This window comes from Phodopus roborovskii, unplaced genomic scaffold, assembly GCF_943737965.1.
Source record: "Phodopus roborovskii unplaced genomic scaffold, PHOROB, whole genome shotgun sequence".
NCBI lineage: Eukaryota > Metazoa > Chordata > Mammalia > Rodentia > Cricetidae > Phodopus > Phodopus roborovskii.
Window position 1 is genome coordinate 25,458,109 of NW_026125295.1, and position 24,116 is coordinate 25,482,224.

General features: G+C 44.6%; 1 protein-coding gene across 1 annotated transcript in view; it reads right to left on the reverse strand.

Annotated features, from left to right (window-relative positions):
* Positions 1-19,997, reverse strand: part of Pcolce2 (procollagen C-endopeptidase enhancer 2) — a 42,933-nt gene extending 22,936 nt beyond the window's left edge. Inside the window, exons 1-2 of the mRNA XM_051207110.1 lie at positions 19,654-19,997; positions 18,761-18,869 (exon numbers count right to left, since the gene is read on the reverse strand). Of these exons, the coding sequence (XP_051063067.1) occupies positions 18,761-18,869; positions 19,654-19,733 (189 nt within the window). The 5' untranslated portion in view covers positions 19,734-19,997. The remainder of the gene's footprint in view (positions 1-18,760; positions 18,870-19,653) is intronic.
* Between the last annotated feature and the right edge of the window lie 4,119 nt (positions 19,998-24,116).

The following is a 24,116-nucleotide window of genomic DNA, read 5'->3' on the forward strand; positions in this document are numbered from 1 at the left end:
AGCGCAAAGATGGGTTCATTGAAGCTAGAAAGCGAAAGAGAGAAAGATGAAGGGTCCAAGACCTTGACCCCACCCCCATTAAAGAAACGTCCCTGTTTCAATTAGGATTTCTCTGCCTCGGATAAAACAAGTTGTGGAGGAAGAGCTTCATGTACTCTTACAGCTTGTAGGCTGTTGTCCAGGGAAGTCAGGGCAGGAGCCAAAGCAGGAACCTGGAGGCAGGAGCTAAAGCAGAGGCTGTGGAGGGAGGGGATGCTCTTCCCTGATTGCTCGTTGGCGTCTCTTATAAACTCTAGGACCTAGGACCGCCTGTCCAGGCGTGGCACTACTCACAATGGGCTGGGACCTCCCACATAGGTCACTTAAAAAACAAAACCACCACAGGCCAATCTAGTGGGGGCATTTTCCCAATTCAGGGTCCCTTTTCCTGAATGACTCAAGCGTGTGTCAGGTTGCCACAACACTAGCCATCGGGGCCCCGTTGGCCTATTTTCCTCCCAGTGGGCCCTACTTTCTAAAGGTTCTACTGTATCCTAATACAATGGTTCTCAGCCTTCCCAACGCTATGACCCTTTAATACAGTTCCTCAAGCTGTGGTGACCCCCAACCATAAAATTATTTTTGTTGCTACTTCATAACTATAATTTTGCTACTATTAACAATCATCTGATCTGCAGGACAGTCTTAAGTGACCCCTGTGAAAGGGTCTTTCAGCCCTAGAGGGGTTGCAACCCATGCATTTAGAACCACGGTCCTAATGACATCCTAGGCTGAACACCAAATCTGCAATACACGCATTCTTCAGGGCATGTTCAAGATCCACACTACAGAATATAGCAATGGCTCTAAATTTAGACTCTAAAATGCCACCACCACCAGCACCCTGACTCCTTCACCTGGCTGGACAGGAGTAAGCAGCATCCAGCAGCTGTTTCTTGACCTGAGAAACCAAATGAATCCCTTCCTCCTCTCTACCCCTTCCTGGAATATATTTTTCCTTCATCACCAACCATTGACTCTCACACAAATTTCAAACTTGGGCCAAACACATCGTCTCTAGGAACCTGCCTCCCATCACCCTCAGGCCAGATCTAGGGGAATTATCATTTCTCTTCCCCCACCAGTGCTATTCCACGTCTCACTGTGATCTTCCGCGTGGCCCAAACCTCACAGTGCACAGCTGGAATAATTCCCCCCGTTATCTGTCTGTGTAAGTGAAACACAGCAGGAGAGACCAGGCAGCTCGGCAGGTCGGTGAGGTGGGACACATTTCTAACTTCATTTTATTTATTTTGATCTAGGATTGTCTGTGCTGTTTGATTATCTATTTTGCAAATCAACAAATGTTCATGAAATACCAGGGAAGGACAAAGAATTGAACTCAAGAGTCCATGTGGCCCAGAGCCTGGCAATGCCTTTTCGGAGCAGACTGGACCTCACCGAGAGGAGAGGCGGCACCAAGGGCTAGGCTGCCATGCCTGTCCCATTGGTCTCCTTCACGTGCTCTTTCAATTCACATGTACAGGCTTGTGAATTTTAAAAGCAAGGGTGGTGACTTGTTTTTCTGAATTATGCTTCCTGAGAGAAGACTTCAGAAGGTCATGAAACTACAGCAAGCCATTTTTTCTGCATCTTCAAAGAGTCATTTTGGGACATTCTTTCTGGTTTCCAGAAGTTGTCAAGATGAGGCAACCCAGAACAAGATAAACATGATTGGTGGAGATTTGCAGAAGGAAAAAAAAAAAAAAAAACGTCCCTAGGTTAAACAATTAGTCCATGTTACAGCTATTTTTAAGCACAACAGAAATAACAGCCGGAGGAGTCTTTTACTAGTAAAATCCTCACAGAGCACTGAGGATTTCTCCCTTGTGTGTGCCCACATGAGTGCCTGTGTTTCCGGGTATGTATGCAGGAACACACGTGTGTGGAAGCCAGAGGCCACCAGACATTGTTCTTCAAGAGCTGTCCAGCTTGTGTTTTAAGACAGTGTGGGACCTGGGACTCTCCCGTTAGGCTAGGCTGACTGAACAGCAAATCCCAGAGATAGTGCGTGGCTTTTCCCATGGGCTCCAAGGATCAGCTTCTGCAGCGGTATTTTACCATCCTTGCTCTTGCCTGATCTCTGGTTCGTTCTTCTTAAACGATTCTAAATGTAACCCTGCAAAACTTTACAAGTAGAGCTTATTTCTATCCAGCGACCTAAAGAAAGTGGGGGAGGAAACCCTGATATGTCATTTTCAAGAATAATTCTGTAATCTGGAATTTAGCTGGAAAGATCTGTAATGGATCCTGAGTATAAACTTGTAATGGCGTTTTACTAGGACTGAAACAAAAGCCCTTCCCTTCTGAGATGGGGAGGGGGGATCACAGCAAGGCAACTGAATAGTTAAAAAAGGCTATATGCAAATGAGCATCCACTCTCTTCTCCCGTGAGTAAAAAGGCTTTAGGGGCTGCATACAGTTGCTACCAGAGATAACTCAATTATTTGCAAATCTGATTTATTTGTAAAAATTAATGTTGCTGCTTACAAAGGATAACAGAATGACAGGCTTTAATGAGACATTCCAGTCCATGCCATTTCCCCATCCCGTGTCTGCCTCTCACAGGTGACCAGTTTAACTCTGGGCAAGCCCTTCCAGGACTCACCTCCTTGTGGAAAAGCAGCCTGCAGCCCTTCGCCTTGATTTATCTCTTTCACTCATTATCTTATGCCTGTAATTCCCCCTGTCCCTCCATCAAGTTCCTAGTTGAGTCAAATTCCCCGTACCGCCTTCATGTAAAGTCACTGCTCAGCTAAAGTGTTCCCTTTCTCATGAAATTTGTTTTCCCTGGAGCAGTGATTGCATCTCTTGAAGTTTGCTTATTTTCTGAGTCTCTATCACTAGATCTTCCCGATACAGGCATCAGTAGCCCACCGTTTGCACTTTCTCCTCGGGAACGACCACTCCTGCCTCTATATATGTAATTACACAGATCCTGTGTTCAAGGAAATATTTTTACAGAATAGATTCATAGAAATTGATAAACTCAAAACTTGTGAATAATTTATTTTATTTTCTTAGTGTGTGTGTGTGTGTGTGTGTGTGTACATGCATGGGGAAGATGCGTATGTGCATTTGGCTGTTGGCGCTTGCTTTTCCACTTTGTCTGAGATGGACCCTTGTTGGCTGTGTAAACCAGGCTAGCCCTCTAGTTTCTGGAGGCCCTCTCGTCTCCCCTTCCCATTTCTCGCAGGCACGCAAAGATTACAGACACTTGCACTACTGTTTCCAGCTTTTAGTTGGGCTCCGGGGACAGAAACTCAGGTAGGTCACCAGGCTTACACAGAGATTGTTTCTACATACTGAATCATCTCCTCAGCCCCTGCATTTTAACATTAACAGAGTACTGACACCAGAAAGCTGTATTGATTCCTATTCTCGTTATTTCCTGCTGCACTGGAAGCTATCAGCATGTGCCAACTTAGAAGGCACACATGCTCATATCACAAAGGAAAAAAGGAGAGACGTCATTGTTATTTTGTGGCCATTGTGGGGGAAAGCTGAGCTTATTTAAGGTGACAAGAGACAAGAGGTACAATGTCAGGCAAGAGACACTTCACCAAAGACACCCTGGAAGTGGCAAGCCCATGGGCAGCATCAGAAATAGAAACGCAGTAAAGAGAAGAGGAACATGCGTTATTTTACCTTAGAAGACATGCAAAGAGGCAGAGGGCACAGTGGTTTGTTTTTTTAAATGTTGCATTTAAGATGTTATAGGAATATGCTACAATATTAAAGGGCAATTAGAATGACTGCCACAAAGGCCTTGCCTACCTCCAGTTTTGGCTCCCTAAGCCACTCCATCTTTCTGGGTGTCATTTTTGCCTCTACTCATCTTGAATTCCAAGAGCAGTGACTCCTCCATGTGATGACACCATGAGAAGAATATTATCAGTCTCCCAGGCAATAAAGCCTTTCTGGGGCTACCTGGGCCCTGAAGAAGCAGACTGAGAAATGCATCAACCAGACCGGTGTGACCAACCATGAGTGGCTATGCGTAGCTGTTGCCCTTTCCTTGTTTCTGCCCGTGTAATTCTAGAGCTCTTGCCAGCAGCTCAGGATGCTAGAAAACATGCCAGACAAGCCTAAAATCCCAGCATTTGGGAAGCAGAGGCAGAAGGACAGCAGTCAGTTTGAAGCCAAGCTAGTCTGCGTAGTGAATTCTAGGGCATAGTGAGCCCCCATCTCAAAAAAAAAAAAAAAAAAAAAAAAAAAAAAAAGAAAAAAAAAGAGAGAGAGATAAAAACGCCTTCCCTGTCACCCCAGCATTTAGAACTCTGTGGCAGAGAGACAGTGACATCAAAGCAAGCCTGGGCTACGAACACAGAGAGACCCTGTTTCAAAAGCCAGGGGTAAGAAGGAGGGGGTGGGGAGGAACCTAGCCAGCTTCATTATACCTTCTCTTCAAAATAATTAAACTATCTCCCACTCAGTCTCACCCAAAAAGCTTTAAAAAAATTAATGAAACTAAAAACAGAAGAAAAGTAGATAAACTAGCATGATATTTAAGTAAGACGAGGCAGAGAGTGAGTCACTTAGCTCAGTTGGTGTGGCATTTAATTAAATGTTCTTAAATGTTCTGTGACAACGACATGCTTAGGAAAAACCATGGGGATGCCAGAGAGAGGACAGAAGAGGCTCAGCACTGTCACTGGGCACTGCCTGATGTACACGGCAGTGTGTTTGGCTCCTCTCTAGGTACCCTGTCCCTGTTTTCAGCTCTTCAACTGCAGAGCTTGGCTTTAATTCATGAAGTGGTTACAGCACCTTTGCTCAGAGCCCATCCACCCCCCAAACTGCTTGAGGGGCAGGGTGCCATGGAGCTTCTATCAGTCCCCGGAAGCCAGGCACAGGGGGTGCTGCTGCTTTCACCCTACTTCTAGACCACAATCCCTAGGCAGGGCCCCCACAGTCCCCTGATACCTCAAATGTCAGTCAGGCCAGAGAGTTTCCATCTGAAGCCCCACCTCCTTTTATAACCTTAAAAACAACAACTTCATTTAGGAATGATTATCCACTATGAACGCATTCCTTCTAAGTGCACATGTCAGTGATGCTTAGTAAATTCACGCAGTTTCACAACCGCAATTACCATCCAATTCTAGAACGTTTCTATTAATCGTCTCCAGGAGATCTCTTATGCCAGCTGCAGGCAGTCCTTGTTCTCACCCCAGCCTCTGGAAGCCACAGATGTGTCTTTTTTAAATGTGTTGTGTACTATTGCAGAATAGGGCCTTGCATCTGGCTTCTTTAACTTAGTACAGTGTCAGGAGATACATCTGTGCTGTGGCACGAGTGAGGACCATGTTCCTCTTATGACTGCGCAATATTTCATTGTATGTACACACTGTTCGTCCATTCACCAGTTGATTGACATCTGGAATACATCCACTTTGGGGTTGTTATTAACAGTGTGTCATATGGCTAGCTTTTTACAAGTCTTAGGAACAAACATTTTCACTTTTCTTGTACTTAGGGGTGTCAGTGCTAGGCCATGTGGTAGACGTTTACCTTTAAAAGGAACTGTTTTCTGAAGTGACAAGTACCATTTTACACTTCTACCGGCACTGTAAAAACGTTAAGACTTGTGTGTGTGTGTGTGCGTGTGTGTGTGTGTGTGTGTGTGCGTCCTGACTGAGCACAGTTGTCACACTTGTGTGCATGTCTGATGTCTTCCTCAGCTACTCTCTGTCTTATTTTTTGAGACTTTCACTGAACCTGGAGCTCACCGATTTGCTGAGATCCACTGACTTCCTTGGAATCCTCCTGTCTCTGCCTCCCCAGCCCAATAATTATAGGCTTGTCTTACACTTGCTTTTTATGTGGGTGTGAGAGATTAAAGCCAGGCCCTCACGCTTGCATGGAATGCACTTCACTGACAGTCATCTGCTCAATCCCTATTGTCTGTCTTCTTGATTCCTGCCATTCTCAAATGCTTGACAAATATTTAAATTTCTCCAGTAGCTAATGATGCTATGTATCTCTTTACACACCTACTGGCCACTCATTTACTGTCTGGTAACACGGGACTGGAGAGATGGCTCAGTGGTTAGGAGCACATGCTGTTCTTCCAGAGGACCCCGGTTTGATTTCTAAGTAATCATCACATGGTGGCTTACAAGTGCCTGACCTCCAGTTCCAAAGAGTCAGACACTTCTCACTTTCTCTTCTAAGAGGTTCAGTGTGACTGGGTTTATGTTGAGGTCTTTGATCCATTTGGACTTAAGTTTTGTGCATGGCCATAGATATGGATCTATCTGCAGTCTTCTACACACCAGCATCCAGTTATGCCAGCACCATTTGATGAAGATGCTTTCTTTTTTCCATTGTATAATCTTAGCTTCTTTGTTTAAAAAAAATCAGGTGTTCATAAGTGTGTGGATTAATATCACGGCCTTCAATTCGATTCCATTGGTCCACCTGTCTATTTTTGCACCAATACCAAGCTGTTTTCATTACTATAGATCTATAGTAGAGCTTGAAGTCAGGTATGGTGATGCCTCTGGAAGTTCCTTTATTGTACAGAATTGTTTTGGCTACCCGAGGTTTTCTGTTTTTTTCCATATTAAGTTGAGTATTGTTCTTTCAAGGTCTGTGAAGAATTGTGCTCGGATTTTGATGGGGATTGCATTGAATCTGTAGATTGCTTTTGGTAAGATTGCCAGGAGGAGAACATGAGGGATCAGAAAGGTTGAGCTGAAAGAAAAACAGTGTAGGAGAGCAAAGAAAGTGATACCTTGATAGAGGGAGCCATTGAGAGCTTAATGAGAAATCTGGCACTAGGGAAATCCCCAGGAATCCACAAGGATGACCCCAACTAAGAACCTAAGCAATAGTGAAGAGGCTACCTTAAATGCCCTTCCCTGATAATGAAATGGATGACTACCTTACATGCCATCCTAAAGCCTTCACCCAGTAGCTGATGGAAGCAGAAGCAGAGACTCACACTAAGCACTGAGCCAGACTCCTGGAATCCAGTTGTAGAGACAGAGGAGTGATGAGCAAAGGGGTCAAGACCATGTTGAGGAAATCCACAGAAACAGCTGACCTGAGCAAGTGGGAGCTTACTGACCCAGACTGACCGCTGGGAAACCTTCATAAGACCAAACCAGGCCCCTGAACACGGGTGTCAGTTGAGGGGCTTGGGCAGCGGAACCAGTATTTATCCCATGAACTGGCTTTTTGGAGCCCATTCCCTATGGAGGGATACTCTCCCAGCCTAGATACAGGGGGGAGGGCCTCAGTCCTGGCCCAAACCATGTGACAGACTTTGATAATTCCCTGTGGAAGGACGCATCCTCTTTGAGGAGTGGATAGGAGGTGGGATGGGGAGATGGTGGGGGGGAGTGAGAAGACGGGAGAGAGAGGGAACTGGGATTGGTGTGTAAAAAAGACTGTTTGTAATTTAAATAAATAATAATAATAAGGAAATCCAAACCGTGTTTGTCTTTCTGAGTCTGGATTGCTTCACTCGCTCATAAGTGGACATTAGATGTAAAGCAAAGGATCACCAGCCTACAATCCACAGCGCCAGAGAAGCTAGGAAACAGGGAGAACCCTGAGAGGGACTCATGGATCACCCTGGGAAGGGGAATTAGGTGAGAGCTCCTGGGTAACCTGGGGGAGAGGAGGGTGGTAAGGGGAGAGGATGGCGGATGAGAACATGGGGGATGGAGCGGGAGAGCAACAGAAGAGGTATCTTGATAGAGGGAGCCATTAAGGGGCTAGGGTGAAATCTGGTGCTAGGGAAATTCCCAAGAATCCACAAGGATGACCCCAGCTAAGACTCCTAGAAATAGTGCCATCAGTGCCCGAACTGGCCTTCCCTTGTAATCAGATTGGTGAATACACAAACTGTCATCACAGTATTTGATGGAACCAGATGCAGAGATCCACAACCAAGCACCAGGCCAAACTCCAGGAATCTCGTCTAAGAGAGGGAGGAGGGAATACACGAGCAAGGGAGGTCAAGATCATGATGGAGAAATCTACAGAAGACAGCTGAACCAAGCTCGTGGGAACTAATGAACACTAGACCGACAGCCGTGGAGGCTCCACGGGACCGAACTAGGCCCTCTAATTCAGAGACAGCTGTGAAGCAGTAGAACCAGGATCCATCCCTGCTTCATGAGCTGGCCTGTTGGAGCCCACTCCCTATGGTAGGATGCTGTGCTCAGCCTTAACACAGGGGGGAAGGGTTTGATCCTGCCCCAACTTAAAGTGCCAGACTTTGTGGACTCCCTCACCTGTTGGGAGGAGTGGGTGGAGGGTGGGTGGTGGGGGGAGGGGCAGGGGAGAGGAAGGAGCGGTGGGAGGGAGAACTTCGGTTGGAATGTAAAATGAAATTTTAAAAAAAGCAACCCAAGTGCTATGCAGGCGCTATAACCTGTATAATATAATAATCTGTACTTATCTACTAGTCAGCTGAGTCAGAACAGTGCTTGCCACTCAGTCAATGTAGACAAAGACGGGCTAACATGATGATACTATGGAGGCTGGAGAGATAGCTTAGGAGTTAAGGCCATTGGCTGCCCTTGCCGAGGTTCCCGATTCAATTCCCAGCAGCCATGTGGTGGCTTACAGGGACTCCAGCATCCTCTTCTGGTCTCCTTGGTCACTGCACAGTACTGAACAGACATGCATGCAAGGAAAACACCTATACACATAAAATAGAAGTAAATAAATAAATAAAAAATACTAGCTATCACAATAAAACCATTTCTTAAGTGCCAACTTGAAACCCGCTATTTAGGGAAAGGTTAAAACTGTTTGATACGGATCTGTGTAACGAATTACCTAAAATGCACTATAGTCTGCCACCTTGCTGCCTATTGGAAAAACTCAGTAAGTCATGCTGTGCCATAAACAGCGTAGCGGCGGGTTGTCTTGGTTTTTCATGCTGTTTCTATGCCGAGGCTGACACACGCAGAGCAGTTTGTTGGTTGAGCCCTCTACTCACACCCCGTGGTTGTTGTTCAGTTTGCTTTTCCACTCTGAGCAGAGGCCTTCCAATGTCAGGAGAGGACTCAGTTGTACTAGGGTTTAGATCTCCATCCCCTCTGTGGGGCTAGTGTGGGAAGTTCCAGAGAGGAAAAGAAACTACAATGGCCATGTCCTCAAGGGCTTTATAGTTTAGCAGGGGACGCAGACTAGCAAACAGAGCATGGAGTGCGATCAATCGGAGCTGTGACAAAGGTTCTCTCTGGACGCTCTGGGAAGGTAATCTTAGGCTCCAAGCATGGCCTTCTGGTTCACAGATGTACTGAGGGCTTGCTGCACACTACTCTGAGTGACAGTGACTCAGAGACACCCGAGTCTCACAGCTCAGATGTCACCACATCATTGATCCCATTTCAATTAAGCTTGCAATTCTCATTACATGTCTTGTATGTTGTCTTCACAGCTCATGTTACCCCCTTGACCCCTACCCGTTCACCGCTTCTAGGCAAGCACTATCCAATGCAGGGATCTCCCCTACTCTACTATATCAGTAAATACTTCATGGAAAAATAATTTTTTAGTATTTACTATCCGCTAAGTGCTGTGTTCTTTAAACTTTTTATTTTATGCATATGGGTGTTTTGTCTACATGTATGTCTTTGTATTGTGTGTATGCTTGGTAATGGTGGAGGACAGAAGAGGCTGTCAGATCCTCTAGGGCTGGAGTTATAGCCAGTTGTGAGCAACCATGTAGGTGCTGGGAATCAAACCAAGATCCTGAGGACGAGCAACCATTGCTCTTAACTGCTGGGCCATCTCTCTAGCTTCCAGGACATGGTTACTTCCTCCCTAGGCTACTCCCACAAATTTTGTTTCACCAGACTGCTCAAGACTCTCTATGGGGAACATGGGAAACCAGAAGGCATGGCATTTGGAGGCTCATCTTTGGAGACTCCAAGTGCAGGGCTGGTGATGGACCCCAGCAGTCTGACTTGAAAACCTACACCTGAAACTCTGGATCATGATGTGTCTTCATTGGGAATCCCTCGGTAATGGCTTTAGCTGGTTTGTGTAACCAGGGCCTGTTTGGTGATTGGAACTCCAAAGAAGGAAAATGTCTCCATTTCTAAAGACAGAAATGTAGTCCTGGAGGCAGAACCCAGGACCCTGCACAAGACAGCCACGTGCCCTTCCATTGAGCTCAGCCTTCTCTCAGCTTCATTGATGGTCCTTTCTCTGAGTCTGAGCACCCCAGTTTTAAAGTCTTGAGGAATCCTCAGTTGGTGCAAGGGTGGGAGTTGGCTGGGGTGGGAGGGTGGGAAGAAGCCCTGTGGATAAAATCTTATGAAAGATTGTATTTTAAATGGTGAAAGCACACAGGGAGAAATTTCCGATGGGAATTCGTCATGCCCCCAAGGATTACCAACCAAGTTGAAACCAGTTGGCTTGCAGGCAAGTCCTACACAAACACCACACTTTCATTCCTTATTGCAGCCCTGGAGAAGTGGTTTAAAAAGATCAACACCACCTCTAGCCCTGTGCCAAGGGCCCTCCCATCTAATACCTACTTCAGTGCTCACATCAAGAGGGTGCCAGCTTCAGAAAGGTTCAGAACCTCCCCACATGCGTAGCAAATGTGTAAACAGAGATTAAAACCCACGTCCACATGCCTCCCCAATGCTTATTCTTCTAGGGTCCAGGAATGCCACACAAACAACTCCATTTGGTCCCCGTTCACCTTGCCTCTCCCTGCTCCAATGCAGGGGTGTGATTTCTCGACCCTAATTGCAGTTTCTGGATTCAGTGCAGCATCGGATGGGCACATCATGGGCGATCTTAGTGAATTAATGAATTATGGTTCCTTCAGAAGAGGTCAGTTGTAACCCAAAGATTTTAGCAAGTCTGTGTGTGTCTAGCAGTCAAACTCAGCATCCATTTCTAGGGGGCACCTAACAGTAAAACTGCCACAGGCAGTTCCTTTCTTCTCAGTCTGATCTGGTAATGGCCCCTCCTTGACCAACTGTCTCACTCTCTCTCTGGACATTTTGGTTACGTGCAGGTCGGGGGGGGGGTGGTTCAAGAGTGAGCATCTGAGGAGGGAGCCTAGGGTGTGGTGAAAGAGAGGTGTGCTTATGCTTTAGGAAGCTTCAATTCTAACTCTTCACTGCTCCAAGTCTCTGGCTTATTCAGGATGCTTACATTGGGTGTTCAAGACTCACCTCTCATGAGCTAAAGAATAATGGATTTCAAGAAAACACTTGTTCCCCCACCCTCCAAGTTCCTAGAGTAAGAAGTTCAGAGATGCCTGAAAGCATCATTGCATTGTTGAGGTGTAAATTTGAGGGCAAAGAGCGCTTTCATAGGCTGCTCCTCAGGTCCCACCATATACATAACGTCTCCCTGTGTGAGGAAACCACGCAGCAGCCATCCACAAGAGTATGCCCAGCTCTAAGGATGAGGAAAGTGGTAGCTTTGAAGGAGTTGGCAAAATTTTCATAGAACAATTCAGATTTGCTACTGAGTTCACACCATAATTTGAACTGTGGCGTAAGTAAGGGATGTAAAAGTTCTCCCTGGGTATTCACCTTTATTGAATACCTTCTCCATTGACAATGTTACCAAAGAATTTCTGTCAAAAAAGAAACACATGAAAACTTCATTTTCATGCTAATCCCTCTGTTCGTTAAGCCTTTTAAAGGCATTGGATTGGAAATAGCACTAAAAATACAGGCAGAATAAATGAGCGCATTTATAAAACATCAGGTTTCCAATCAATAAATACATACTTAACTTCCATCTGAAAGAGCAAAGGAAAACAAAATTAAAAGAGGCAACAGAAGCCCTCAAAAGCAAGCGGGGAGCTAAATTTAGGAAAAGTGGGTTGGGCCCCCATTGGGAAAGTGTTACCCACTTGCTTATTTATTTAGGATCTATGTTTGTCCTTCCCAAAAGGACCTGAGACAGCAGGAAAGCTCTGTAACTCTAGCGTCTTAGTAACTGAACCCTCAAAGGAGGAATTTATCTACTTCAAGACTCATAAAACTTCTAAATTAGAAATTATCAGTCTAAAACACAAAACAAGTTTGGCTTCCAAGTTTGAAGATGCAAACATGTTCTATTGATCTCACTCATCTGTGCTTAATCATACTAACTTTAGCACTGGGTAACACTATTATTCAGGCAGCTAAAGGGCTGTGCCTATAAGGGAAATATATACATTCATTAGAAAAAAAACATACTTAAGATCGGAACTTAAGTCTCCATATAATGCTAAATCCTATGTGCAGTCAAAAGCCAGGAAGTTCGTGGTTAAACTCCAAATTCCATTCTTCTATCTATCCTGCGGAGGCTATTCCAGACAAATAATAGTTATGGTGATTTGAGAACCCTTTCTTTACCCTTAGGTATAATTAACTGACTTAAATGTTGAGTTCCTGCCCAAATTAATTCTTTGTTTTCTCAAATTACATACCTAACACTGTTCTTCCTAGAACATGGCACATACACAGCTCCATGCTGATTTTCTTCTCACTAACCATATAAAAGTTGAGAAGAAACAAACCCCAATCCCTTTTTAATTTAGAAATTCTCTAAGCAAAATGTGAATGCCATTTAACCAGGCTCCTGGAAGACAGATTCAGTATGATGACTTTAACATACATAAGTTATAAGATTACCCTCAAGGCAATGGTACAAAAATACCTCTCTAGGGTTCATTATTATTCAGATATCGAAATAATCAAGGCATGTGTAAAAAAAAAAAAATACTGACCTGTGAATCCAAAACCTTATAAAGGCATCTTCAAAATTTTCAATACATAAAGTTACTTAAGAGTGAGCAGCAAAAATGACTTTTAAATGTTCCTGTCACTGATTTTCTTATCTCCTTCTTACCAGATCTGAACTCTCTAGGGATGGAAAACATGCCTTGTCTCTTTACCCAAAGGGCCAGCACAATGGGGCACCTATACCAGGACACTCAGTTAGAATGTTTGTATAAGAGATAAATAATAATTATATATTACCTCGACAGGAAACTGCGAGTCTTTTCATGGTGTTTATAGACATGATGTTATATTAGGCAAGATACAAGTTTTGTTTAGCTTAGATTTTTTGATACAAGATCTCACAGTATAGACCAGACTGACCCCCAATTTACAGCACTCTCCGGACATGCAGGCATAAGCAACCACACACTGGTCAAATCTAACGAAAGTTCTTCAGCTAGCAGTTTCTCTACCTGTGAAATGGATATACTAATGCTTGCCTTACCCAAATCAGAGAATTAAATGCAAATGAGATAAAATGGTTCAATACATGTGAAGGCATGCTGAAAATATACATTGTCATTTAAGTAGTGTGAATTACATGTTAAGTCTAGTATATGCTAGCTGGCCCGAATAAAGCAGGTGACTTATGAAATGGCCGGACATGCACTGGCTAGACTGCTGAGGCTCTTTCTGCAGAAGAAACATAAGCAAACTGCTCAAACATTTGCTGGGTGTTTTTCTATTATATTAATGCTAAAATTAATATTCATATGCACTGGTGTTTTACCATGGAATTGGAGTTACAGACAACTGTGAGCTGCCATGTGGGTGCTGGGAATTGAACCTGAGTCCCCTGGAAGAACATTCAGTGCTCTTAACCACCAAGCCATCTCTCCAGCCCCTGAAGTTAATATTAAAAACTCTAAATAACCAGCTGACTTCAATGTTCTTCATTCTTTTTATAGATGAGGCAATTACAAATAATACAAACTTTGTGATTTTAATCCTGATGTAACAATCTATCTCCACACGTGGAGTTTCCTATTTTAAAACTGAAGTGTAAATTGTGTCCAGCTTAAAACCTAAGAATAAAATAATTTCTGCCCATCTCTGCAGACCCGACGTTATCTCGGTAACAGCATCTCCTTTACACACTAGGATACTCTGCTGGATTTTAAGTTCAGGAACTAATTTTAAACAACAATTCTTATACATGTTTAGGATTTCCCAGAAGTCTCTGTGCTTATACATGTTTAGGAAGTCTGTGGGCTTCAAGTTTCCTGTAACTTATTGTTTCTGTAAGCAAATCTTCAGCAGTTGACTTTCCTACAAAAGAGTGAAATTGTTTAAAATCATCAAGTTCTATCTTTGATTCTACTATGGGAGTCAAAGAGGAGAACGCAATGGGCGAAAACATCAAGGAACATTAGCGATTCCCCAAGCTTTTGCTGAATTTATCCAGACACTATTAAGAGGCTGGTGATCTAGATGTCAGGGGTGCTGAAGAGTTAGAACTGCAAGGGGTCTGGTGGGCTGTATCTCACTAGCCCTACCCTCGCAGCCATCTGCAAATGCTCACATCACTTCTGACATCGCCGAGATTCGCCTAGGAGGCTTCCGGCCAGTGTTCCGATGGCCCACGGCCCGAGCCCTTGCTGACAGGGCTTCATTGCAGCCTTTCCACTTTCTTTGAGGATCTCAGCTACCTTCCATCACCCCCTCCATTATTGCAAAGGAGAACTGTAACCAAGTGTGGTGGCAGTGTGCCAAGATCTGGAGTGCCATCTCTTGCTCCAGGGCTTGGCACGTGCTTTTCATGCTTCAGTCACTTGGGGGGTGACATCAGCCTCACCCCAATGTTTTATTACAAAAAGATTGATTTCCACTTTAGTTGTTGACTCATACTCAATTCTTGCCCCTTACTACCAAGGCAAGGCATAGCATCTAATGCAGATGTCCATGTGGTTAACTTTCTGTAGAGTTAACATCTACAGGAAGTTAAGAAACACTCACTCTCACCATGGATTACATAATACTGAACTATTTCATAACCCTCAAATCATCTATTTAATGTGTAGCCGTACATTGTTTAAGAACATGCTCAGCCAAATTAATTACTAAAACCTAGTCAACTAAGGCCACCACAAGTTGTTGGCCAGAATGATAAAGCTGAGTCAGCAGGATTAAGTCATCAACTATGGAGGACTAATGTCAGCGTCCCCAGTGACAGGGCAGAAGTACAGCTATATGGTCTGGAGCACTTCCGTTCTCAAGAACTGTCCAAAGGAATCTTTTACAATGATGGAAATATTCATGCACACTAGTCATGGGGAGGGGAAGAAAGAGAAAGGGCGAGAAGGAGAGAGGGAAACAGAGTGCTACTGAGCATTTAAAAGTGGCTACTATGATTAAGGAAATAAAACATTTCATTTAAATAATCCACAAAGACAATGTGTACAATGGTGCCTTCAATCAAGAAGTTGCTATAAAATTTAAAATACTAGAATACAGGCTGGTAATGTAGCTCAGTTGTACAGCAAGGGCTTTGCTTGTTGAAGCCTCCAAGTTTGATCTCGTCTCTGAGGGAAGAGAGTTCTATCAGGCCTGTACTGGTTAGTTTTTGTCAAGTTGACACAAACTAGAGCCAGCTAGGAAGAGGACACCTCAATTGAGGAACTGCTTCCATCTGAAGGGCCTATGGCATATCCTGGGCATTTTCTTAATTGCTAATTGATGTAGGAAGGCCTAGTCCACTGCGGGTGGTGCCATCCCTAGGCAAGTAGTTCTGGGCTATATAGGAAAAATAGCTGAGCAAGCGAGAGGAAACAAGCAGCATCCCCCATGGTCTCTGCTTATGTTCCTGAATTCAGATTTCTGCTTGAGCTCCTCAATTACAGACTGTAAAGTATAAGATGAAATAAACCCTATTCTCTTCAAATTGGTTTTGGCCAGTGTTTTATCATAGCAACAAAAACCAAATTAAAACAAGGAAACATTTCCAATATGCAAGCCACACTTCCATACCAGGAAAGCCAAGACGATGGGCTAAAACATTTAGTTGTGACAATTTTAAAACCACGCATCAGACTTCCTTCATTTTCCCACTGATAAAACAGTTCCACGGAAACAATCTGGCAGTGAAATCCACCTTGCTGTGCACATCTTGAGTTGGAAAGGTTGGGATGGTAAGGAAATGAAAAGTCTGATGTTAGCAGAGGATGACAGTAGCTGTGGAGGTAGAGAGAGGATAATCCCTGGGGCTTACCAGCCAGTCTAGCCAATGGGTGGGCAGGCAAGGGTTCAGTGAGAGATACTGATGGAGAAGCATTGAAGAAAATGCTAGATGTAAACCCACATACACATACATAACCACTGACATAAGAAAACATAATGTACATGATATGATGTAATATTGAGTGCCAGTAGAACTCCGTTCTTGCTTTTCTGACTGCAGAAGCACAAAACTGGACTGGATCAATTGATGTGACAGTTGATCTCGATTGTCACCCTGATGGGACTTGCAGTTATAGAGAAGACACACCTCGGAGTGTGTCTACGAGGTTCTAGGTCCTTTGGGTTTCTTGTGAGAGGAGGGTTGTTGTTTAATGTCTTTCAGAGAGGATTGACTGAGGGTGGTACCATCTCCCAGGCACCCCACATAGAAAGAGCTTTGAGGAAAGAGCAGTATGAATGACCCTGTCTTCTCTTCTTGAGGGGCCAGTGTGTCTATCCCCACCACTGTCATCCTATGCTGACATCACACCCTAGTTTCCTCAGCTTTTCAACATGGACACCACACCAGCTGCTCTCCAGGGAGCCTATAGGCTTTCAGTGTTAGATGGAAATACTGAAGTACCCAGTTTAGTTGACTGAGTGGTTACTGAGTTGTTTGTTTGTTTGCCTCTCCATTGCGGTCACAGGCACTGGTGGACTCCGAAAAGCCCATGGTACACACATACACACACAGTCACATACACACAGTCACACACAGAGAGAGATACACATACACAGGGACACATACACAGAGAGACACACAGATACACACACACACACACACACACACACACACACACACAATTGGTTCTGTTCCTCTAGAGAATCTTGTCCAATACAGCTGGCTTTGAGAAGGTCTTCCTAGACTGCCTTGGGTAAAGCCCCAGCAGAAGTCACCCCTGCCTAGATCAGGAGCCACAAAGGGGACAAGCTGGCACATGGACCTATCAGCTGGTGCCACTACACCCTGGTTGCATGTACATCTACCTATGAAACACCTGAACGTAGAAGATGCCACATTTCTTCATCTTTGTTGTTACTCCCCTGTTACTCCATCCTCTCCTGGATCCTTAACACCATCTTAGCCCTCCTCTGCACCCTCCCTCCACACACACAGCTTTTTGAGTCTGGCACTCACTACTCAGCCATTCGGGTTGGCTTCAATCTCATGGTCCTCCGGTTTGTTTCCTCACTTCTCTCCAGACTGCTCTTTCTTCATTCCGTTCCAGCTACCCTGACTTCCTTGAGTTGTTCTTAAGGCAGTTAACCCTCTTCTCCACCCCAGACCCATCCCACCCCTTAACACTCCACACCCACCCTTCCACCCCACCCTTAGGCCTTTTTTTTCGGGGGGGGGGCAACTACACCTCCTCTGAGACAAAGCCCCTCCCTGATGCAGAAATATCTCCTCTGGACATACCCCTCCCCCATTAAAGTCCTGATGCCACAGCAACATGACTGGTACAGCCCCCAAATACACAACCAAGCATGAATTTTGGCTTCTTAGGCACACGCTGCCTCTTGGATCATTTTGAACTCAGAATCACTGAGTCACAATGAAAACACAACTATAAAATAAAACTAAGTCATTTTACACTTGTCTCCCAGCCTTACTTCACATTTATTAATATCAGTATTTCAAAGCTGCTTCTGGAGTGTCTGCTCCCCTAGCTTCAGGTGCTGTAACAACATAACAAAGTCTGTACTCATTCACTGAACATTTAAAAAGCCAAATTTCATTTTATGGAGGGGTCCTCCACCGGATTCTGCCTGCCAAACGTCATTGCACACCAGGTAAAGTCAGGCTTATCAAATCAATGTCTCTATCTAATTCTGTTAGGCCTCAGCTTTACCATCTATAAAACAGGGAATGGTTCTGTGGACTCAGTGAGAGGCTTGTTAATTACTTGGCATTTCAGTACTTAAGACATGATGGGGCTGGGTGTGTAGTTCAGTGGTAGAGGACTTATCTAGCATGTATGAGCCCCTGGTACAATGTATATAGCAACATACATGCAACAAATCATAACTGGTGGGTGTTACATCCTGACTAAATGGACTTTTTTGATTACCAAATAACTTCCCAAGAGCAACAAGAAAAGTTACAGCAGCAGTGACTGGAAATATGACTCAGCCAGCTGACTCTAAATCCAGACTTTTATTTATATTAGTTGTGTCTTTATCTGGTTTCTTGCCTTGACTTGGGCTAGGACCACAGGCATTGACTACTGGGAGCATTTTATTAAACCCTCCTTAGCATCCTCCAGTATTAGATTGCCTTTAGTGGTGCTTCCTAAGAAGGGACAATAAATGGCAGCAAGGGTTGTTGGTAACTGCTATTCTTTTTCTCCTCAGTATAAAGTAGTCAAAACTACTTTGATCATTTATTTCCCATGAGGGATTTATGCAGGTATGAACAGCATTTAACTTTCAAAGATCCTTCCAACAGACCTCTAACTGGAAACAGCCTTAATCATGAATCCATAAAACAACTAATTCAGAAACATGGGCTTCAGCGGTTTCTTCCTTCAACATCATCCTGAGCCCTTTCTAATCACTATTGCAGGACACCACCGGCTCTCTTAAGAAAAACTTCCCAAATGAAATAAATGCAACATTTCTCGTTCTTAGGCATCTACCACTACCCTGAATCCTGACACCAGGGGGTAATGGCACCAATGTGCACTCTTTCCAGTACCCACACCCAGAAGAACACCTTTAAAATAAATACTTACTGTGATTTTCCAAGTACATTTGCTATTTGGAGGGTACATTCCAGGAAAACCTTCACTGCCAATAAATCCAGACTCTCCGGTAAGAATGCCGCCACATGTGAAAACAGGTCTGGGAAAATAAGAGGAGAGAATGCTTAAATTGAAACACACTCTAGCAATCTAATGTGAATTTCAAAAAGGTGTATGAGCTGCTGTGAACCAGTTAATACTGTTTAACAAAATCTTGTACCAGATTTTAAAAAAATCTGAAAGCTTGCCAGATTAGAATATTTAAATCATAGCCCGATAACTTGCCCAAATTCACCATTAGCTTAAGATAGGTCATACATGTAAATATGTAAAAATGTTCCACTCAGGGTGTTGTATAAAAATTGAATGATTTAACTGGAGAGAGTGGGAGAGGTGGTGGGGGCCATTCTGGGAGAGCCACATGGTTTAAAAGCCATGGTAAACATAAAGTTTGTAAGTTCTCAGATTTGGAGACAGACCCTGTTTTCTCCTGGTTTCGGAAAACTTGGGTTTCCCAGTGCGTCCCTCCCCACGCCCAGGGAAATAGGGAGACAGAGACGGCTGGAGGTGATGCTGGAGTTAGGATCCTGTAGATGCCTCTGCCCTGGCACTCGGATGTTAGCGAGAACTCACTTAAAGAGCGGCCTGGGTCTGCCTTAGATTAGCCAAGGATAGGAAGAAAAGCGCTGGGAAGAGGAGGGAGCACATTCGAGCGCTAGTGAACTCTGCACCAGCACACAAACCGCGGAGAGGCGAGGCAAGGGAAGGCTAGCCGCGCCACGTGGTGGCCCGGGGACCACAGCGCCAGCGTCCGGGAAAGCAGGGCAGCCGGCGGTTGAGAGGTGCGGGGTCAGGGGTGCGGGGAAGGGCCGGGCGGGCTTTACCTCTCTGGGGTCTGCGGCCGGGCCAGCTGCGCGGCGGCCAGCAGCAGGCAGAGCGGGATGCAGGCGCTCGCGCCCCCCATGGCCGGCAGCTCACTGCGGCATCCCGCTCGGAGCCCGCAGCCAGGTACCAAGTGCGCCGCGGACGGCGGGAGGGCGGCTTTTGAAAGCGATCGCGGCCGACTCTACGCCTAATTTCCCCAGGGGACGCGCCCTGGCAGCCGCGGGCGGCGGCTGAATGTCCCGTTTGTTCTCCGGCGGGAGGGGCCGCGGCTTCTCCCCCGGGGCGGCCGCGGGGGAAGGGAGCCCCGGCCAGCGGTACCCAGGGCCAGCCTTGGCTCTCCGGGGTGGGGGTGGGGGGTTGCCCCCAGCTTGCTTTTAAGTAAAACGCAGCGGGCCTGCTGGGGAAACCCCCCTTCTCCTTTGTCTTCTTGGAACTGCAGCCCCAAGGGACAACAAGTAAAGAGATCCTTCCAGAGTGGACCTCCAGCTCCAGCCCTCATTCTTGCTTTAAATACACACACGCTGGAGACTGTGTTCACCGGAGTGTAACAATGGCTAGAGAGATAATTTTGTGGGCAGATTTCAATATGCGTTTCCAAGAAGAGATTTGCAAGTGAATTGTCATTAAATGTCTGATCTTCTCATCTCGCCACCCGCGTTAGGTTCTGAAAATGGTGTTTCTCTGCTAGCATCTCCGTCATTTGAACACTTACCCCTAAGCCTGGGAAAGGAAACTTTATTGATGAGTTAAAATATTTACACACTTTGGAGAACAGTTCTGGCCTTGTGTAGTCGAGGCTTTACTTAAAGAAAAATTTCATACCTTTATTGTGGCACATCACCAACAAGACCAACCAGAGTGGACTCGATGCTCATGGGAGATAAACTTTACTTTGAGACTTCGCCAGCAATGTTCCTTTTAAATTATTTTCAGCTTGGTAAGGAAAGGAAAGGGAAGGGAAGGGAAGGGAAGGGAAGGGAAGGGAAGGGAAGGGAAGGGAAGGGAAGGGAAGGGAAGGGAAGGGAAGGGAAGGGAAGGGAAGGGAAGGGAAGGGAAGGGAAGGAAGGGAAGGGAAGGGAAGGGAAGGGAAGGGAAGGGAAGGGAAGGGAAGGGAAGGGAAGGGAAGGGAAGGGAAGGGAAGGGAAGGGAAGGGATCGAATCAATGCAGTACTTATCAAGCTCTGGGGCTGAAGGAACAGCTCAGAGGTTAAGAGTGTTCGCTGCTCTTTCAGAGAACTCAAGTTCGGTTCCCATCATCCATGTTAGGCAGCTCACAATCACCTGAAATTTCAGCACCCTGAGATTTAAAAACTCTTCCTTCTATGGGTGCGCGCGTGCACTCACACACACACATACATATTTTTTTAAAGACTTAATTTCTAATAGTGAGTTTGTAATGTTAAGAAGTTAGACTACAGTCTAAGCGGTGGAAAGCCTCTTCAGAGTTTATACTGCCTTAGTATTTTAAATAATTTTAAAATATATGTTTTACGTGTATGGGTGTTTTGCCTGCATATATATCCGTGCACCATGTGTGTACAGTGTTTAGAGAGGCTGGAAGAGGGCATCAGATCTCCTGAAACTAGAGTTACAGCCAGTTGTGAGCCACCATGTGGGTGCAGGGAATTGAACCCTGGTCCTCTGGAGGAGTTGCTGGAACTCTTAATTGCTGAACCATCTCTCTGGCCCCTCCCTGCCTTACTACTGTTTTTTAAAAGCAGGGGAAAAAAACAAAACCAAAAACCTCACCAGGAATTACAACTTAAAAAAAAAAAATTACTAAATGTACCACACCCTGTATGACATTTTTGTAAAAGGAATTACAGAATTTGGCAGTGTCCATTATATTCTGAAACTTACACCCTCAACTTAGTAAAAACTCCTTTAAAGGAGCCTAGAGGAAAATCAGTTGTTTGTTTTATGCACATTTCCAGAGTAAGCTATCAGAAAACTCAAGACTCAGTAGATGATAGTTTATTACAAAGTCACAGATTGGAATTCTAAAGTGAAAATATTGCTTAATTCATTTTTCTTGAAATGGTTTGGAGTTTTTGTGTATGAAGCTATTTTATCTGTAGGATTTTAAAAAATAAGATAAAGTAAATGTGTTAACCATGCATAAATAGAAAACTGTTTGAGCATGAACTTTTAAAAGTATTTTCTTTTCTTAATTTACAGACTAATGGCTGTGTTTGTATTCTTAAAAGTAAAAGGTTCTAACATGGATCATTCTGTTGTTGTTGACACACATTAAAAAGATTTTACCAAATTAAAAAAAACGAGCAAAAAAATTATATGGACTAAAAAAATTACCATTTGATTGAAAAGGTTTATTAAGGACCATGTTATTTGCTCTTAAAAACACATATTTGACCTGGAACTACAGTTCTAACCAAAATTATAAACCTTAAATGTCCTGAAATGTTTAATGTGTTAAATTTGAGACAGACTCAAGGGACCTCTGAAGGTGTGTGTACACTTCACATGAGTGAGGTCAGTTTAGGGTGCACTAAGGGCAAGAAGAGGCAGAGCAGAAGGGAGCTGGTGAGAGATAACAGTGCAGTGGGTAGATCACCTGAAGGTCAGCAGAGGGAGGGGTCCTCTTCACCCAAGTATGTGAGACCCCTTCTGATGTTGCCTGGTTGCACAAAGAACCTAAGTTGGGAACATGCACAAAGCTACCAGTGAACTGACTGTTTGGAAAAGTAGTATGCATTATGCAGAATATTGGCATTTAGTGTTTGCCATCTCTGGTTGATTCGTTAACCTTGTAAACCTCTAGAAGTATACCGTAAATTCCAGCACAGTCACTTAAAGGTCATTAGCCCTATAAAAGATCCAGAATGTTATATACTTGTGTGTGTGTGTGTGTGTGTGTGTGTGTGTGTGTGTGTGTGTGCATGCGCAGAGATACTGACACAAAAGATACGACGATGAACCTTATAGGATAAATGACATTAGATGTTCTTCTTTAGTGAACAACTGAAAGAAAGCAAAGAAGGTTCCTGATGAAAAGTCTCCACAGTGACTTTTGTGTCCCCTCCTCTCCCTTTGGGTTAGATCCAGGTCCTTGACACGCACTAAGAATATGTTCTACTCCTGAGGGACACTCCAGACTCAAGAGAATATTTTTCAGTGCCAAAGTATTAACAGAAGCCTGTGAAACAAATGAACCCCTAAGGTGCTTTTCCCAAAGTGTTTTTGTTAGCTTTACAGCTGATGAACAAACAAAAAACACCTGCAACAATCAAGTTACAAAGAGAAAGGGTTAGTCTTATCTTTTCAGAGGATTTGTTCAATCTGTGACTAGTTGGCTGGGTTGCTTCCAGCCTGTGGCAGCATATCACAACAGAAACCTGAAGGAGGAGTCAAACTGTTCAGCTTGTAGAGCGGTGGTTCTTCCGAAAGCTTCGACCCTTTGAGACAGTTCCTCAAAACAAACAAGACAAAAGACAATTCCTCAAGCTGTGGTGATCCCAAACCATAAAATTATTTTCACCACTTCATAACTGTAGTTTTGCTACTGTTATGAATCATAACGTAGATTCACATGATGTGCAGAATGACCTTAGGTGACCCCTGTGAAAGAATCCTTCAGCCTCCAAAGGCGATGCAACTCACAGGTTGAGAACCACTATTGTACAGGGAGGAGAAAGATAAGAAACAAGAAGGGACCAGGACCCACCCACACAGCTGCTTGGAGAAAGGTGTGTCCTCAGTTACCTCCCATAGGATTCCACTCGAAGGTCCTATCACTTCGCAGTAGCTCCGTGGGCTAAGGATTTTGACACACAGTCCCTTGGGGACCACTCCAGATACAAACAGCAGCAGTGAGAGTCAAAAGTGAAAAGACTGGTAGTTTATTATGTGGTTTCATCAAGAAAATTGTATTTTAAAAGTTTACATTGGGGCTGGTAAGATGGCTGAGGGGGTAGAACAAGGACTTGCATTCAGATCCCCAGAACCTACATAAAAGTTGAAAACCACAAAGTGGGGAGGTCAGACAGGTGGGTCCCTGGCCTGTCATTTTGGCTGAAATGGTGCGCTCTAGTCTCCAGGATGAAAGCTCAGCACAGGATCCGAGGACTTGTCTAAGTACATAGGATGGGTACCATCCATGTCACTTGCCTGCATCTCAGCTCCAAGGCAGGCAGTCTGAAACCAAACCCAGCATGTGATGAATGAGGGTCATGCACTGTTGAGGTCCTACCCATTTCAAAAACCAATGGACGGGCATGAGAATAATTAACACTCATGCTGGGGAATCTGCAAAGCTGTACAAGTGCATCTCTTTCACTGAGGGAAGCCCCTGAAGGGATGTCTTCCTGTGTGAGTGTCCAAGGGGATGTGTTTGAAATAGAGGCAGCTTGCACCCACCTGCACAGGTGCACCCACCTGCCCAGGTGAGGATGGTCTGTCAAAGGCAGCTGGGGTGAGGCTGGGCAAGCTGGACGCAAAGGAG